Source organism: Bufo bufo, chromosome 5, assembly GCF_905171765.1.
Source record: "Bufo bufo chromosome 5, aBufBuf1.1, whole genome shotgun sequence".
NCBI classification, from domain to species: domain Eukaryota; kingdom Metazoa; phylum Chordata; class Amphibia; order Anura; family Bufonidae; genus Bufo; species Bufo bufo.
In genome coordinates, this window is record NC_053393.1 from 465,537,144 (window position 1) to 465,556,191 (window position 19,048).

The following is a 19,048-nucleotide window of genomic DNA, read 5'->3' on the forward strand; positions in this document are numbered from 1 at the left end:
AATTGACACGGAAGAGGACAGTATACTGCTACAGATGGATCTGGATAGATTGGAGGCTTGGGCAGATAAGTGGCAGATGAGGTTTAACACTGACAAATGTAAGGTTATGCACATGGGAAGGAATAATGCAAGTCATCCGTACATACTAAATGGTAAAACACTGGGTAACACTGACATGGAAAAGAACCTAGGAATTTTAGTGTACAGCAAACTAAGCTGTAGAAACCAGTGTCAGGCAGCTGCTGCCAAGGCCAATAAGATAATTGGTTGCATCAAATGGGGCATAGATGCCCATGAGCTGGAGAGGGTACAGAGGAGGGCAACTAAAGTAATAACTGGAATGGGGGGACTACAGTATCCAGAAATATTATCAATATTAGGGTAATTCACGTTAAAAAAAGACAACTGAGGGGAGATTTAATAACCATGTATAAATATATCAGGGGTCAGTACAGAGATCTCTCCCATCATCTATTTATCCCCAGGACTAGTGACTGTGACGAGGGGACATCCTCTGCGTCTGGAGGAAAGGAGGTTTGTACACAAACATAGAAGAGGATTCTTTACGGTAAGAGCAGTGAGACTATGGAACTCTCTGCCTGAGGAGGTGGTGATGGTGAGTACAATAAAGGAATTCAAGAGGGGCCTGGATGTATTTCTGGAGTGTAATAATATTACAGGATATAGCTACTAGAGAGGGGTCGTTGATCCAGGGAGTTATTCTGATTGCCTGATTGGAGTCGGGAAGGAATTTTTTTCCCCTTAGGTGGGGAAAATTGGCTTCTACCTCACAGTTTTTTTTTTGCCTTCCTCTGGATCAACTTGCAGGATAACAGGCCGAACTGGATGGACAAATGTCTTTTTTCGGCCTTATATACTATGTTACTATGTTATTTTTTGTCTGTAGATCCGTACAGAGTATGACAGCAGAATGGCAGAGTGTGACAAGGTTGAACGGCACATCATTCAGGCACGTGCTCGAGCTACTGCTGAAGAGGAGAGAAGGCTGAACTGTCTGAAGAATGAAGCTGGAGACTCATTCCAAATTCTGGGGTTACCGCCGGGTAAGATGACTAAGATGAATAGACACATGACCCCTCTGTAGATGCTGAGCCCTCGCGGGCAGGGTCCTCTTTCCTTCTGTAACTCATCTTGTTCATTCTTATTGCATTTGTTTAGTATTATGTATTTATACTCCTTTTCATATGTACAGCGCCATGGAATGAATGGCGCTATAATAATAGTAGTGCATAGAACAGTAAGGGTATTGTATTTTTATTGAGAAGCAATGTGCAGCAGGGGAAACGGCTGCTACGAGACCCAAACTCAGAAACGGAGGACTAGAGAATTTTCTTGTCAGGCCCCCTCAAGAGTATTATACAATAACATTGTATATACAGTGACATAACATACAGTATATACGTGTAGGAAACGGACAGAGACGCTGCCGTTCTGAGAGAGCGTTCTTGACAAGGCACAAGAGTGATTGGACGGGAGGAGGGGGTTGCGAGGAAGTTGCTGTTGAAGGGGGGGGGCCTTCAAAACTTTGCCCAGTAATTTCTAGTTACTCAATTGCTGTGAAGCCCATTTATGAATATGCAAAATAGAACAGCAGACCAGTGCCGAAAGCCTGTGCCTATATGCAGTCCTGGAGGAAAGGGTGCCAGGTCATCAGGGTCGCACGAGATTATAGTTCAAGTTTATAATTTTTTAAGTCTCCATTTACTGCTAACATGTAGTACTATACTGTGTTAAAGGGGTCGTCTCTTCTGAGACAATGGGGGCATTGGAGCGCTCTCCCCATATAACTGAATGGGAGCACACCGTGCTTGACCGGCCACTGCTCCCATTCACTTCTATGGGCCCTAGAGATATAGCCAAGCCAGCGCTCGTCTATTTTTGGTGGCCCCATAGAAATGAATGGAAAATGGCTGCACATGCGCAGTGTGCCCTCCTCCACTTTCGGGGCTCCATTTAGGAGATGGGTGCAGGTCTCCCACTCCTATAAGACAAAGGGGGCATATCCTAGCTGATCAGAATCTTTACAGAAGGACGCGTTAAGCATATAGGGGGAGATTTATCATCTCCTTGAAAAGTGGCATTTAAAAGTTGCAAACTGTGTGTGTTTGTGCTTTTTAAACCGTGCTTTTTTAAACGCCACTTTTCTGGTGCCTATGAAGCCAGAAATCTGTTGCAGCTCTGAACTGTTGTAGATTTCTGTTTAGGTGCATGGACTGCAGGAGGATGCACCTAATTTATGATGAGGCATGCGCCTCATAATAAATTAGGCCCAACCTTCGGGGTTACAGGGGATATCAAGACTGGCGCAGAAAGAGCCAGTCTTGATAAATATCCCCCATAGTATTGTACATTTATTAGCTTAGTACTAGCTATAATGCATAGATTTTGTACCATAGTACCAATAGGTTATTATTTAACAAAAGTTTGGTGGATGATGTGTGTGACTCCTGCCCAAAAATAAACACTGGGGTTATATACGGTACTACACTAAAATGTCATTCTTTATAGTTGAATCCTATTTTAGATGGTGTGTAGATAATGAACTCCTGAAGAAGCACAAACTCATCTGCCCTGAAGATTACATCACAGATATGCCCGCCGTTACCACAGCTCCTAGAGGTATGTGCCTTGTGGAATAGAACTTTAAAACAAATGCTGACTTTGCTCTGTCAAGGCCTAAAATAATAACTTCCTTTCTACAATCATTTTGTTTTTAAGTCCAAAATTCTTGGCTCCTATTAAGCTCAATAATAAATCCATATATAATAACCTGCACACGCTTTAGAGAATGGCTGTACAAGGTGGATTTTTCCCAGCAGAATTTCTGCTGCAATTTGCTGCCTTTTTTGTTTGCAGTAAAATCTGCATGTTTAACTTGTTGAATTCTCCATAAGTTTGGTGTGATTATGCATTGCAAAGGGTGAAATCCACTGTGAAAACCTACATTGTAAACTGACATGCTGCGGATTAAACATCCGCACCACAGTTCAGTTTATGCAGTGGATTTTTGGTAGCACGTGGATGAGGTTTCTTAAAATGTCATTCACTTCGCTGCTAGTGTAAAATGCTGTGGATTTGTCACACACAAATCTGTGCTGACAAATCCACAGTATATACGTCTCACGTTGATGTACCCTAATAAAATTGATCGACATAGAGCTTTGGACCTAATACTAAATGCTGTTGATAGTTGGAGTTACATTTTAAATGATTACTGTACTTTTAACACACTTGCCAATAAATCAATAGTATAGGTGAATGTAATTAACTTTGTGTTATATCTGATCAGCGGAAATGCCTCTTTCTCCCCCCTTTCCTGCTAGGAGGAGAAAGAGGCATTTTTCTCAGATAAGATATATTCACCTGTCCTGTACTATTGATTTATGTACATTTAGTTGAAATTATAGTGACCATCTAATCTAGTGGTCACCAATTCACTGACAGCCTGCATATGCCACTCAACTGACCAATTCACCTGGGACCATATAAAGAACTAACCTCACATATGGGTCTGTATAGTTAGTAGTGCACATTTTTGTGACCACATGCAGTGTTGCAATTGTAGACAGTGAGCAGGGCTGTTATGGACCTGAGCATTATTCCCTCTACACCACAGGATCTAAAACAGCACCAAATCTACCGTAAATTGCTTTATAGAGGTTAATTCCTTCAACCCTGGCGATCTAGGGGATGAAGTGGTTAAGGTCTGTATGCTTATTTGTGTATAGAAAAGAAGGGGTTACTGCAAAGATTCCTGGTGATCTAGAGTGAAGAAGAAATCAATGGCAGTCCCCCAGATTGTCTAGGGCAGAGAAGGGTTTAATGTGAAATTCCTTAGTGGTCTAGGACATAGAAGAAGTTAATGCCAGTATCCTTGGTGGTCTAGGGCAGAAAGGGAGTTAATGCCAATATTCTTGCTGCTCTAGAGTGTAATTGTTAATAGGGTTAATGTCCCAATCCCTATTGGTTTAGGGTAGAGTAAGGATTATTAGAAGTATAAAGGCAGATTGGGGGTTAATGCCAGTATTCGTTGCAGGTCAGTAGCAGAGGAGCAGCTAATGCCAGTATCTCTAGTGGTGTAAGACCACTGTGGGCAGCACGGTGGCTCAGTGGTTAGCACTGGTGTCTTGCAGTGCTGGGGTCATCCAACCAATGACAACATCTGCATGGAGTTTGTAAGTTCTCCACATGTTTTGCGTAGGTTTCCTCCGGGTACTCCGGTTCTCTTCCACACTCATATTGATAGGGAACTTAGATTGTGAGCCCCATTGGGAACAGCTTGATGCTAATGTCTGTAAAGCGCAGCGGAATATAACAGCGCTATATAAGTGCATAAAATAACAATAAATGGTTAATTTCCAAATCCCTAGTAATCTATGGCACTGGAGAGTTTTTCAGACCTAGGCTCCAGTTGGTTACTCACCCCTCCAGGCTCCAGTGTTGTCCGGTCTATAATAGGGAGTTAAACACTTCTTCTTCTTTCTATAATCTTTGTGTTCTGATTTCTCTGATGCAAAGTACTTTATGAACTTCCTGCCCCTCAGCTTAATGAGAATAGTGGCCACATAATATTATATTCTACAGTCAACGAAATAGACCAGGTATCAGTTACTTCACAGTCAATATAACCTATTACACAGATTCATTAAAGGGAGTCTGTCAGCAATTTTGACCGTGCTAACTACTAGGTCGATGCTGGAGAGAGCAGTACAAATTAGTTTTATTGTCGGTATATATGTATAAATATGTGCTTTTATTCTGCCCAGTTCTGCCCTTGCAAGTGCCCAGTAAGGTGACCTCTGTGTTAAGCTGTTTAACAGCCCGTCCCTCTGCTCTAAGTGACAGCTGTAGTGGTCTTCTTCAGAGAGAGCTTCACAGTGAAGCTCCATCACTGGCAGAATCTGGCAGAATAAAAGTTCATATTCACACTAGTCCTGATAAAACCTCCACAAAAGATAACTTTGTAGCGCTCTCCCTTGCTCCTAACTAGTGTTGTCAACAGTTTAAGGGTCCATTCACACGTCCGTAAGTGTTTTGCGAAAATCCGCAAAACACGGACACCTGCAATGTGCGATCCGCAATTTGCGGACCACACATCACAGATACTATAATAGAAAATGCCTTTTCTGGTCCGCAATTGCGGACAAGAATAGGACATGTTTTATTTTTTTCAGGAACGGAATTGCGGATCCTGAAAAAACGGCCCCATTCCAGCCCCATTGAAAGTGAATGGGTCCGCAAATTGCGGAACGAATATGGACCCAAATTGCGGACGTGTGAATGGACCCTAACATTGTCAGAAATGCTGACATTCTGTTTAAGCATCACTTTGCCAATAATATTCATTATTTTCTATGTTTTCATATTACAGGATTATCTGAGCCCTCTTTTTATAAAGAGACGTTCAGTTTCCACCAACACGTCTCCAGAAGCCCAGTGGATGATGGCTACAGTGACCCTTTACCTACAGACACATCTCCCAAGGGTCTTATGGGAAACTCATTGTCCAGCCTGACTTTGTCATCCCAGTCTAGCACTGAAAATCTAAGTTACAAAAAGACAAGTAAGGTAAGGTAAACCACAAAACACCAATAAAATAATGTCATCATTTCTGAGAAACTCAGAACCGTAAGAGGTTATTCATAAAAGCACAACTCAGTCACAATGTGTGAATTAACCCTTAGAGTTATAGATTGAAAATGGAATTGTGATTAGAGCAGTGAACCAAATCTATACTTTCTCGCGAGACATGATGTGCGTCTTGGTGTACAACGCCTATTATTCCAAGCCCGGAAGCTGATTCGTCCCCAGCCTCCCTCGGTAGCTGAATTCCTTAACAGGATGAATGATATACTCTGTCTTGAAACGGGGGTGTATGCAAAAAGGAAGTGCAAAGCCAAATTTGCAGCAATATGGGATAAGTGGCTCTCCGCCAGTGCCGGGTCCTCCTCCCCTGGCCTATCTAGACTTACCTTGCGATGGTGGGGGGCAGACCGGGCTGAGTGACTGGATAGCGGTATTTGCGTAGGAGTTAGATATGACAGGAATCGGAACAGGTTGGACTGTAGAATGATTCAGGAGCCCGGACTGAGTAGTTAAGTATTGATATGGACAAGACCTACATAGGATGGATATGATTTTGTTGATTATCAGATGATAAGTATGATGAGGTGTGATACAGTTGTTACAAATAGCTGACCGTCTCTTCGCTAGGGGGTGGGGGGATTGGGTGGGGATTTTGGGGGCTTACTTAATGGCTCTGTATATCATTTTTATATCTTGCTACAATATTACTTGTAATGAAGAAGTCCCTATTGTTTGTACAATTTCCAAAAAGGTGTTTAATAAAAAATATCTGATAAAAAAATAAATAATTCTCATTGTGAGATTACCCATTACCAGAAACTATAAGGCAACATGTACTACTTTTATTAGGTTTATTAGGTTTATACGGCTGTGAGAATATCAATCAGGTATCACTGTGTTGTCAAAGTTGTAGCTAAACTTTGATAGTTCGGGTACCCGGACCCAAACCTGGACTTTTTCACTGAAGTCCGGGTTCAGGTTTGGTGTTCCAGTGATTTTATTATTTTCCGTTATAACATGGCTATATTGGAATATAATAGCATTCTTAAGACAGAGTGCAAAAGAATATGGCCATTTAGGGGTTAAAAAACAACAACTCACCTCCTCTACTTGATTGCGCTGCAGCAGTCTCTTCTATCTTCATTTAGCGGGACCTGCCAAAGGACCTGCAATGTGCGCAATGACTTTACCGTGCTCACCATGTGGGAGAGCACGGTGACGTCATAGCACGCATCGCACCCCTTAACCCCATAAATGGCCATATTCTTTTGCATTCTGTCTTAAGAATGCTATTACTTTCCGATATAACCATGTTATAATGGAAAATAATAAAGTGAAGTTCGGGGTCCCCATCAACTTCAGTGGGGTTCAGGGTCAAGAATGGGTCCCGAACCTGAACTTTGACCTGAAGTTCGGCCAAACCCAGTTAATTTGAACTTCCACAGATTCGCTCATTTCTAATTGTGAGATATTAATTTATAGCAGAAATATTTAGCCCATTAACTTGAAGTATGCCAACAAGAAGGGGGATGACAAAAGTCATTCAGGTACATCGCTAATCTTGGGCTAAACAGATGAATGCATGGTCAGGTGAACTATGTGTGCAGAGAATCTCTTTTTCTCTCTTCCAGAAGTCTAGATCATTTAGGAAGAGATTACACAAGATGGAGATGAGCGCAGAAGAAAGAGAGGCTGAACGGACCCGTCTTGCTCAGCTAGAAAAGAGACACAATTTCCTAAAAAATCCCCGCTTTTTACCACCGAATAGCCAGCATGGAGGAAGATCACTCATTCTCCCATCAAAGAAAAGAGAAGTCTTAATATCTGGGAAGAGCAGAGTGATTGAGGAGCAGTAAGACATCTTAGTCATTAAAGAATAATGAAATGGTGGTGATTTCTCATGTAGTGTTGACTCATGTATATTCTTCGATGAAGTAAAATCGGAGACTTTATACGGATGACCTGTCCTTTAAAGAGCATTTCTAACCTAAAAGAAATCTCAAGTGACTAAAGCCCTTCAGTTGTCCTCTCTTTGGTTCCAAAAGTAATGATAGAAAATGGCAGCCGTTACCACTTCTAAATCTGCCTAGGTATGCAGGGGATACATAATTAACTGTATAATTAGGCAGATTTGATTGGAGAACTAGAATTTTTTTCAACAATTTGACAGAAAATAACCCAAGGAATTACAGCTAAAACGGATTCATAAATATAGTGTGACTATAGTGCAGTATGTATAAATCACGCAGTTTATGTTTAGTTTATTGTTGCTTGTTTATTTGCACATTTTTCTAAATCCCATTATGTCTAATGTATTGCATTACAACTGTTGCCCCACAAAGATAATCCCTCTTGGTATGCCCTATTAGGACACACGAACATCATAGAGGGGTCTCTTGATTGGACCTGGCCCATCAATGTATAACACGATAGGCTGTTCATTAGAGCTCTCTGTATAACCCAGCACAACTTTCCCCGCCTATCATTTGATTGTGAGTCTTCGCCAGTGCTTCAATTTAACCCTAGTAGTACATTGTAGGTTTTGCATAGTCCCAGCCGGCCACCGTAGAATCAGAGGTAACTCCAATCCTAGCCGTTTAATCCATGCTGACCATCTAATTGCTTCATGGCAGCCAGGGATCTGCCAGATGCCTTCAGACCTGCAATGTATGGTTTTACAATAGCCAACACAGTATGCAATATCGAAGTATTGCATATTGTGAAAGTTGGTTAAAAAATTAAAAATGAACTATACATAATTTGTAAAATTAAAATGAACTAATTATTGATCCTGTATGGGGAGCATTATAAAAAAAAAATCTGCAATTTTGGGGTTTCTGATATTGATGACCTATCCTCAGGATAGGTCATTAATATTGAATTGGTGACTCTTCAACACTGCCACCAATCAGCTGTTCCTTGCAGCCTCTAGCACTGGAATTAGCACTTTGAATAGAACAGGAAGCACAGTTCTGTTAAAACTCTAGTGACCATGCTTGTTACTGCAGCTCAGCTCCCATTCACTCCAATGGGAAATGCATTAATCCTAGCACTTTAAATGAAGCTATGCTTCCTGTTCCATTCAAAGTACTAATTTGAGTGCCGGAGGATGCAGGGAACACCTTATCCATGGGGGTGCGGGTTGTGTTGCCCCCATTGGTCGAATACTGATGACCTATCCTGAGGACCCCTATGGATTCTGCTATATTTTTTGTGTCTTCCAGTGATGCAGAGGATCCAGTTCCAGTGTTCCTAGCTAATCCTCCTGTTGTATTCTTTCCTGAGTATGAAGTTGGACAGATATATGAAGTGAGTTATTTAATTGTCTAATGCATGTACTTGTGATGTTCTTTGTGCAATTTATACATGTAAGAAGATGAATGTATGGGAATTAGGTATATACTATGTCATTTTAAAAATCTTTTACTGTTCCCAGTCACCCAATAACAGCTGACATGTTAATTTTTTTACTGCAAAATGACTGTAGAATACCACTAATATATCTGGCCAAGATATACCCACACTGTCAGATATAAAAAGTGCAGAATAAATGGATTGTCCAGCTATTTAACAATTTTTGGTCACCCCCCTGGGCCTCCTTCGGACCTGTGGAGGGAAGCACACTTACTTGCTTCCCACCACTCAGTTACGGCTCCTTCAGTCCACTGCTGCATTCGCTGGACTCCGCTCCCTACTTGTCAACTTCCATAGTGGACGGGGGTCATGTGTGCTGCTGTGGACAATGACTGGCGACTGCGGTGATGTGTTCTCCAATCAACATGCTGACCCAGTGACGTGCCCCCCAAGCAGCAAGCATGACACATCTCCATTCTGAAAGTTGTCAAGGGGGGCCAAAGCACAGCAAACAGAATGGTGGACCCAATGGACTGGAACACGGTAATGGGGAGCAGGTAAATATGGTTTCCACCGCAGGTCTGGGAGGGTGAGGATGCAGTGACCAAGAAACTTATAAAGCTGGAAAACCTTTTTAAACTAGACATTCTACAAATGCTCCAAATTTGTAACAGTGGATGATGCTGGATGATAAATGTGGCACTCCTTTAAGCTAGTCTAAGACTATACCACCTACTAGTTGCAATATATAGTAGAAAAGTTACAGCCAGCTCACCTTCTGATCCTGTGTGACGGTGCACGGGGCGGACTCAAGCCAGTCCTCGGAGGTAAATGCACAAGATAGAAAAAAGCTCCAGCACCATAAGGACATAGTGAAAAATCCTGGTCTTTATTTGTCACCAAGATGAAGGGGCATACAGCAAACAGTAACACTGAGTCCCACTTTATCCCCAAGATCTACGCGTTTCGAACGATGTTATTCTTAGTCATGATCTCATGACTAAGAACAACATCGTTCGAAACGCGTAGATCTTGGGGATAAAGTGGGACTCAGTGTTACTGTTTGCTGTATGCACCTTCATCTTGGTGACAAATAAAGACCAGGATTTTTCACTATGTCCTTCTGGTGCTGGAGCTTTTTTCTATCTTGTGCATTCACCTACTAGTTGGCTTACTTTGTGCCAAAATTTTGCACTAAAATTTTGTCGCAATTTTGGTGAAAATTGTTACATTGTATACCATGCCTCTATCCAGGTAAGTCACAGCAACGTTCTGCTAGTTCCTTATCAAGCATGGCCCATTATTTCTACATGCGACTTATAGAAATATTTGGTAAAAGGGGTTATAGATATATGTGTAGTCAGTAACCAATTGTCGGATCCAAAACAACAAACAAACTAAAGGTGCTAAAATCTGCTGTAAGTAATTTAGTCTTCTTCTCTCATGAAGATGACAGTAGAGATGAGAAATATGACGGCATCAAGTCGCCATGTCAGGGTGATCCCTCCATCAACTCCCTATTTCTCTATAGGCCTTGGTAAGTGAGCAGACAGGTTTGACATTATGTACACCTGTATTCAATTACTAAAATGTTTTAATACGTATTTTATATCCAAAGTTGTAATAATCCAGGTCTCTAATGATTTTAAGGTGAGTATTATTCCAATCTACTGATACCAGCACTACTCCTTGATTGATCTAGTCAAGCAAGTTGACTATGCAGGAACCTGGCCATGTCAATCAAGGAGAGGGGGTGGCTTCGGCAGAGGAAACAGTAGAAGCAAAGGTGCACAGAGTATCTTGGGCCCGCCCTCAGTGCACTTAACTGCTTATTGCATATGGATTAAAAGTACTTTTTCTCCAGAATGCAGCAACAGATCACTAAGTGAAGGCTATCATTACATTCAGTTGAGATAGCCCCACAAGGCATTCTGCCTGTGAACATCAGATTATGGCATATGTATATACTTAATCTACATAAAGTGGTTGTGACTGTGAAGGTTCTCATTCATCTAGGTCATGATATACCAGTAGTAATAAGTCCAAAAAAACTAGACTTGTATTTTCTCTTGAAGACGCCTCAGTAAAGCCAGGCTGTTGACCAGCGAAACATCTGCAGATGAAAATACAACATGTTCAATTCCGCTGACTTATTACCACTGATAAATTAAAGCGGTTTCCTCATGTGGACATCTTTGGCATATCTACAAAATATGCCATAAGAGTCTTTTAAGTATGTGTCCCACCTTTGTGACCGGATCCTATCTTGAGAAGGCGGTTCTGTTTTGCACCTCCATAAATAAAGAGTTGGCCACACATGAGCGGATCTTTCCATTCCCTTCTATCAGAGTTCTGAAAATATCTGAGTAAGCAAGCGCGGCTATCTACAGAAGTCCCATAAAAGTGAATTGAGATAGCCTTGCGTGGTCAGGCACCTTTCCTGTCACAGCAGTGCCATATGCCAGAAATGTCTCAATGAGAATAGCTCTTTACTCCACTTTTTACATACATTTTTTTTTACTTATTCCTTACTAATCCTGAGTTAATGCAATTCTGCTGACTTCAGATATACAGTTGCCCAGTAATTAGGTCCATTTTGGTTACATCCATTTTGGGAAACTAGTCTTCACCAAGCATAGAACAGTAATCAGATCTGGTAAAAACTAACTATGAAACTCCATTATAGGCGCTAAACAAGGGATGGGATAATCGCACATCTACACATCTGTTGCTGCATGCCTAGAAGCATGAAAACAAGGAACTTTGTATAAGTTTTTTTTTATCCATAGGCTCACTTACTACGTCAAGGTGGCCCTCATTTGAGTGGACCCCTACACTAATTTGGCTTATCACCACATGGAGACCTCACCCTTGCATGTGGTCTCAGAGACCAGACTGAGGCCAAGTAGGTATTAACCTATTATGCAGTCTCATACTACTTCAAAACCACATGATTATTGACTGTTTCATGCAACATTCAGCAGAATTGTGAATGCAGCTCTGAGCTATAGTACAGGCAGTGCACATTATGAAATGTAATATAATTTCAAAATTAGTCCAAATGCAAATGGTGTTTAAAGGTGAATATATGATACTGATTTATGATATCATCCCTGGATTTATCATACCCTGCCTTGTTTTTATAAAATGCAGTTTATATAGATGTTTGACATCTCTCTGTCATTTATTCATTTAGGAAAGTTTCCAGGAGAAGGAGGAATTGTAGCACCTGGTATGAGCTGCCATTATACAGTACGGTTCGTTCCTGATTCTCTGGCAGATTTTGAGGATTTTATACTGGTTGAAACCCAAGGTCCTTATCCCGTCTTAGTTCCTATTGAAGCAAGGAGACCACCACCAATACTGACATGTAATATTTTTTATAACCTAATCAAGTGCCAAATTAAAAAACATGAATGAAATATTATGAACTGCGTAGAAAATACAGACATTTGTTAAAGTCCCGCATTTACTAAGACTTGTGGCAAAAGCATGAGAGTACCGAAACTTTGTTTCTGTTTGCTCTTCTTCTGTATGTCACTCTCATCACTTTTAAAAAGTGGGTGAAAAAGTAGGCAGAAAAGTGGGCATGGTAGGCATACACCTGATTTTTCAAGAGCTATTTAAAAAAAAAAAAAAAAAAAAAAAAAGTGCAGTCTTTGGCCTCATGCACACGAGGCCTCCGTTGTTTTTCTCGGCTTCCGTTCCGTTTTTTTTTTTTTTGCAGATAGGATCGGGACCCATTCATTTCAATGGGTCAGCAAAAAAATGCTGATAGTTCATCCGTTTGTGTTCAGCGTCCGTTGTCCGTGTTTCCCTTCAGCAAAGAAAATAGTGCATGTCCTACTTTTTTCACATTTGCGGACAAGGATAGGCATTTATTACAAGGGATCTGTGGAAAAAAATGGATCCTCCAAAAAAAAAAAAACGGATGCCGCATCCGTTTTTTTTGCAGACGCACAATTTGCGGACGCAAAAAACAACTGTCGTGTGCATGAGGCCTTGGTCCACTAGTGTGTTGGTGAAAAAAAACAAAAAACCTCAAGCAACATCTCTATACAAAAGTGTTATGTATAAAGTGTACAGTGTGTGATGTTTGATGAATTACAGCAATGAAGATTGATTTCAAAAATTCCCCTCAGGATCAGTTCCCCCTTATCTATAAAATAAAGGATCATCTACAGTGCATTCTGAAAGTCTTCAGAACATTTCACAGAATGTTAGAAATCTTTGATAATTTATTGAAAAGGAAAAACTGAAATCTTGCATTGACATAAATATTCAGGCCCTTTCCTCAGTACTCAGTTGAAGCACCTTTGGTAATGATTACAGCCTCCATTCTTCTTGGGTATGATGCCACAAGGTTTGCACACCTGAATTTGGGGAGTTTCTGCAGATCATCTCAAACTCTGTCAGGTTGGATAGGGATTGTCCAGAGATGTTTGACTGGGTTCAGGTCAGGACTCTGTCTGAGCCACTCAAGGATATTCACAGGGTTGTCCCTAAGCCACTCTTGTGTTGTTGTGGCTGTATGCTTAGGGTCACTGTATTGTGGATCAGGTTTTCATTAAAGGGGATCTCCAGGAATTAAGAAATTAAAATTACTAAAAATACTTGAATATTACTTTACAGTATTATAAATAGGGATGTTCCATCTGAAGTCGATTCGCATAAAACTTCAGTCCAATACTGTACGGAGCGAGTGCTCCGTACAGTATTAGGCCTCTTTCACACGACCGTTCTTTTCCCCCCGTTTACGGGCCGTTTTTTGCGTTCCATATACGGTCCGTATACGGAACCATTGATTTCAATGGTTCCGCAAAAAAACGGAATGTACTCCGTATGCATTCCGTTTCCGTTTTTCCGTTCCGTTAAAAGATAGAACATGTCCTATTATTGCCCGCAAATCACGTTCCGTGGCTCCATTCAAGTCAATGGGTCCGCAAAAAAACGGAACACATACGGAAATGCATCCGTATGTCTTCCGTATCCGTTCCGTTTTTTGCGGAACCATCTATTGAATGTTATGCCCAGCCCAATTTTTTCTATGAAATTACTGTATACTGTATATGCCATACGGAAAAACGGAACAGAAACGGAAACACAACGGAAAAAAAAAACGGAACAACGGATCCGTTTAACAACCTCAGCCCCCTTAGCTTAAACACCCTTAATGACTTTTTACAATTCTGTACTACACTACTTTGACCGTGTATTGCTCGGTCATGCAACTTACCACCCAAATGAATTTTACCTCCTTTTCTTCTCACTAATAGAGCTTTCATTTGGTGGTATTTCATTGCTGCTGACATTTTTACTTTTTTTGTTATTAATCGAAATTGAACGATTTTTTTGCAAAAAAATGAAATTTTTCACTTTCAGTTGTAAAATTTTGCAAAAAAAAACGACATCCATATATAAATTTTTCTCTAAATTTATTGTTCTACATGTCTTTGATAAAAAAAAAATGTTTGGGTAAAAAAAAAATGGTTTGGGTAAAAGTTATAGCGTTTACAAACTATGGTACAAAAATGTGAATTTCCGCTTTTTGAAGCAGCTCTGACTTTCTGAGCACCTGTCATGTTTCCTGAGGTTCTACAATGCCCAGACAGTACAAACACCCCACAAATGACCCCATTTCGGAAAGTAGACACCCTAAGGTATTCGCTGATGGGCATAGTGAGTTCATAGAAGTTTTTATTTTTTGTCACAAGTTAGCGGAAATAAAAACTTCCATGAACTCACTATGCCCATCACGAAATACCTTGGGGTGTCTTCTTTCCAAAATGTGGTCACTTGTGGGGTAGTTATACTGCCCTGGCATTTTAGGGGCCCAAATGCGTGCGAAGTAGTTTGAAATCAAAATCTGTAAAAAATGGCCGGTGAAATCCAAAAAGTGCGCTTTGGAATGTGGGCCCCTTTGCCCACCTAGGCTGCAAAAAAGTGTCACACATCTGGTATTGCCGTACTCAGGAGAAGTTGGGCAATGTGTTTTGGGGTGTCATTTTACATATACCCATGCTGGGTGAGAGAAATATCTTGGCAAAAGACAACTTTTCCCATTTTTTTTATACAAAGTTGGCAATTGACCAAGATATTTATCTCACCCAGCATGGGTATATGTAAAATCACCGTACTCAGGAGAAGTTGGGCAATGTGTTTTGGGGTGTCATTTTACATATACCCATGCTGGATGAGAGAAATATCTTGGCAAAAGACAACTTTTCCAATTTTTTTATACAAAAACCGAGATATTTATCTCACCCAGCATGGGTATATGTAAAATGACACCCCAAAACACATTGCCCAACTTCTCCTGAGTACGGCAATACCAGATGTGTGACACTTTTTTGCAGCCTAGGTGGGCAAAGGAGCCCACATTCCAAAGAGCCACTTTCGGATTTCACCGGTCATTTTTTACAGATTTTGATTTCAAACTACTTCTCACGCATTCGGGCCCCTAAAATGCCAGGGCAGTATAACTACCCCACAAGTGACCCCATTTTAGAAAGAAGACACCCCAAGGTATTTCGTGATGGGCATAGTGAGTTCATGGAAGTTTTTATTTTTTGTCACAAGTTAGTGGAATATGAGACTTTGTAAGAAAAAAAAAATTAAAAAAAAAATCATAATTTTCCGCTAACTTGTGACAAAAAATAAAAAATTCTAGGAACTCGCCATGCCCCTCACGGAATACCTTGGGGTGTCTTCTTTCCAAAATGGGGTCACTTGTGGGGTAGTTATACTGCCCTGGCATTCTAGGGGCCCTAATGTGTGGTAAGTAGTTTGAAATCAGAATCTGTAAAAAATGGCCGGTGAAATCCTAAAGGTGCTCTTTGGAATGTGGGCCCCTTTTTCCACCTAGGCTGCAAAAAAGTGTCACACATGTGGTATCGCCGTACTCAGGAGAAGTTGGGCAATGTGTTTTAGGGTGTCTTTTTACATATACTCATGCTGGGTGAGAGAAATATCTCGGCAAAAGACAACTTTTCCCATTTTTTATACAAAGTTGGCATTTGACCAAGATATTTATCTCACCCAGCATGGGTATATGTAAAATGACACCCCAAAACACATTGCCCAACTTCTCCTGAGTACGGCGATACCAGATGTGTGACACTTTTTTGCAGCCTAGATGCGCAAAGGGGCCCACATTCCTTTTATGAGGGCATTTTTAGACATTTGGATCCCAGACTTCTTCTCACGCTTTAGGGCCCCTAAAATGCCAGGGCAGTATAAATACCCCACATGTGACCCCATTTTGGAAAGAAGACACCCCAAGGTATTCAATGAGGGGCATGGCGAGTTCATATAATTTTTTTTTTTTTGGCACAAGTTAGCGGAAATTGATTTTTTATTTTTTTTTCTCACAAAGTCTCCCTTTCCGCTAACTTGGGACAAATATTTCAATCTTTCATGGACTCAATATACCCCTCACGGAATACCTTGGGGTGTCTTCTTTCCGAAATGGGGTCACATGTGGGGTATTTATACTGCCCTGGAATTCTAGGGGCCCTAAAGTGTGAGAAGAAGTCTGGAATATAAATTTTTACGCATTTGGATTCCGTGAGGGGTTTGGTGACTTCATGTGAGATTTTATTTTTTGACACAAGTTAGTGGAATATGAGACTTTGTAAGAAAAAAAAATAAATTTCCGCTAACTTGGGCCAAAAAAATGTCTGAATGGAGCCTTACAGGGGGGTGATCAATGACAGGGTGTGATCAATGACAGGGGGGTGACCAGGGAGTCTATATGGGGTGATCACCCCCCTGTCATTGATCACCCCCCTATAAGGCTCCATTCAGATGTCTGTATCTGTTTTGCGGATCCGATCCATGTATCCGTGGATCCGTAAAAAACATACGGACATCTGAATGCAGCCTTACAGGGGGGTGATCAATGACAGGGGGGTGACCAATGACAGGGGGGTGACCAGGGAGTCTATATGGGGTGATCACCCCCCTGTCATTGATCACCCCCCTATAAGGCTCCATTCAGATGTCCGTATGTGTTTTGCGGATCCGATCCATGTATCCGTGGATCCGTAAAAAACATATGGACATCTGAATGCAGCCTTACAGGGGGGTGATCAATGACAGGGGGTGATCAATGACAGGGGGGTGATCAATGACAGGGGGGTGACCAGGGAGTCTATATGGGGTGATCACCCCCCTGTAAGGCTCCATTCAGACGTCTGTATGTGTTTTGCGGATCCGATCCATGTATCAGTGGATCTGTAAAAATCATACGGACGTCTGAATGGAGCCTTACAGGGGAGTGATCAATGACAGGGGGGTGATCAATGACAGGGGGGTGATCAGGGAGTCTATATGGGGTGATCACCCCCCTGTAAGGCTCCATTCAGACGTCTGTATGTGTTTTGCGGATCCGATCCATGTATCAGTGGATCTGTAAAAATCATGCGGACGTCTGAATGGAGCCTTACAGGGGAGTGATCAATGACAGGGGGGTGATCAATGACAGGGGGGTGATCAGGGAGTCTATATGGGGTGATCACCCCCCTGTAAGGCTCCATTCAGACGTCCATATGTGTTTTGCGGATCCGATCCATCTATCAGTGGATCCGTAAAAATCATACGGACATCTGAATGCAGCCTTACAGGGGGGTGATCAATCACAGGGGGGTGATCAATGACAGGGGGGTGACCAGGGAGTCTATATGGGGTGATCACCCCCCTGTCATTGATCACTCCCCTATATGGCTCCATTCCGATGTCCGTATGTGTTTTGCGGATCCGATCCATGTATCAGTGGATCCGTAAAAATCATATGGACGTCTGAATGGAGCCTTACAGGGGAGTGATCAATGACAGGGGGGTGATCAATGACAGGGGGGGGATCAGGGAGTCTATATGGGGTGATCACCCCCGTCATTGATCACCCCCCTGTAAGGCTCCATTCAGACGTCCGTATGTGTTTTGCGGATCCGATCCATCTATCAGTGGATCCGTAAAAATCATACGGACATCTGAATGCAGCCTTACAGGGGGGTGATCAATGACAGGGGGGTGATCAATGACAGGGGGGTGATCAATGACAGGGGGGTGACCAGGGAGTCTATATGGGGTGATCACCCCCCTGTCATTGATCACTCTCCTATAAGGCTCCATTCAGATGTCCGTATGTGTTTTGCGGATCCGATCCATGTATCAGTGGATCCGTAAAAATCATACGGACGTCTGAATGGAGCCTTACAGGGGAGTGATCAATGACAGGGGGGTGATCAATGACAGGGGGGTGATCAGGGAGTCTATATGGGGTGATCACCCCCGTCATTGATCACCCCCCTGTAAGGCTCCATTCAGACGTCCGTATGTGTTTTGCGGATCCGATCCATCTATCAGTGGATCCGTAAAAATCATACGGACGTCTGAATGGAGCCTTACAGGGGGGTGATCAATGACAGGGGGGTGATCAATGACAGGGGGGTGATCAGGGAGTCTATATGGGGTGATCAGGGGTGATCAGGGGTGAATAAGGGGTTAATAAGTGACAGGGGGGGTGTAGTGTAGTGTAGTGGTGTTTGGTGCTACTTTACTGAGCTACCTGTGTCCTCTGGTGGTCGATCAAAACAAAAGGGACCACCAGAGGACCAGGTAGCAGGTATATTAGACGCTGTTATCAAAACAGCGTCTAATATACCTGTTAGGGGTTAAAAAAATCACATCTCCAGCCTGCCAGCGAACGATCGCCGCTGGCAGGCTGGAGATCCACTCGCTTACCTCCCGATCCTGTGAACACGCGCGCCTGTGTGCGCGCGTTCACAGGAAATCTCGCATCTCGCGAGAGGACACGTATATGCGTCTAGGAGGAATCAATCAACCACCTCCAGGACGCGCCGCTGCGTTCGGCGGTCCGGAGGTGGTTAAAACGGACCGCAAAACACTGAAAAAGCCATACGGTCGTGTGAAAGAGGCCTTAGAATGTATTGGCTCAGATGAGCCAAAGTTATTACTTCGCAAAGTCTCACGTGGACCGAAGTTTTATGCAAATCGACTTCGGATGTTTAGATTCACTCATCCCTAATTATAAATATATTCCCAAATAACTTTCATTAGTTATAAT

At 42.1% G+C, this 19,048-nt stretch overlaps 1 protein-coding gene across 2 annotated transcripts in view; it reads left to right on the top strand.

Annotated features, from left to right (window-relative positions):
- Window positions 1-19,048, top strand: part of DLEC1 (DLEC1 cilia and flagella associated protein) — an 81,894-nt gene that overhangs the window by 21,569 nt on the left and 41,277 nt on the right. For both annotated transcript variants that reach the window (XM_040432621.1, XM_040432622.1), the window contains exons 4-10: window positions 908-1,064; window positions 2,530-2,640; window positions 5,393-5,589; window positions 7,239-7,459; window positions 8,832-8,916; window positions 10,411-10,498; window positions 12,158-12,331. In XM_040432621.1, the coding sequence (XP_040288555.1) occupies window positions 908-1,064; window positions 2,530-2,640; window positions 5,393-5,589; window positions 7,239-7,459; window positions 8,832-8,916; window positions 10,411-10,498; window positions 12,158-12,331 (1,033 nt within the window). The remainder of the gene's footprint in view (window positions 1-907; window positions 1,065-2,529; window positions 2,641-5,392; window positions 5,590-7,238; window positions 7,460-8,831; window positions 8,917-10,410; window positions 10,499-12,157; window positions 12,332-19,048) is intronic.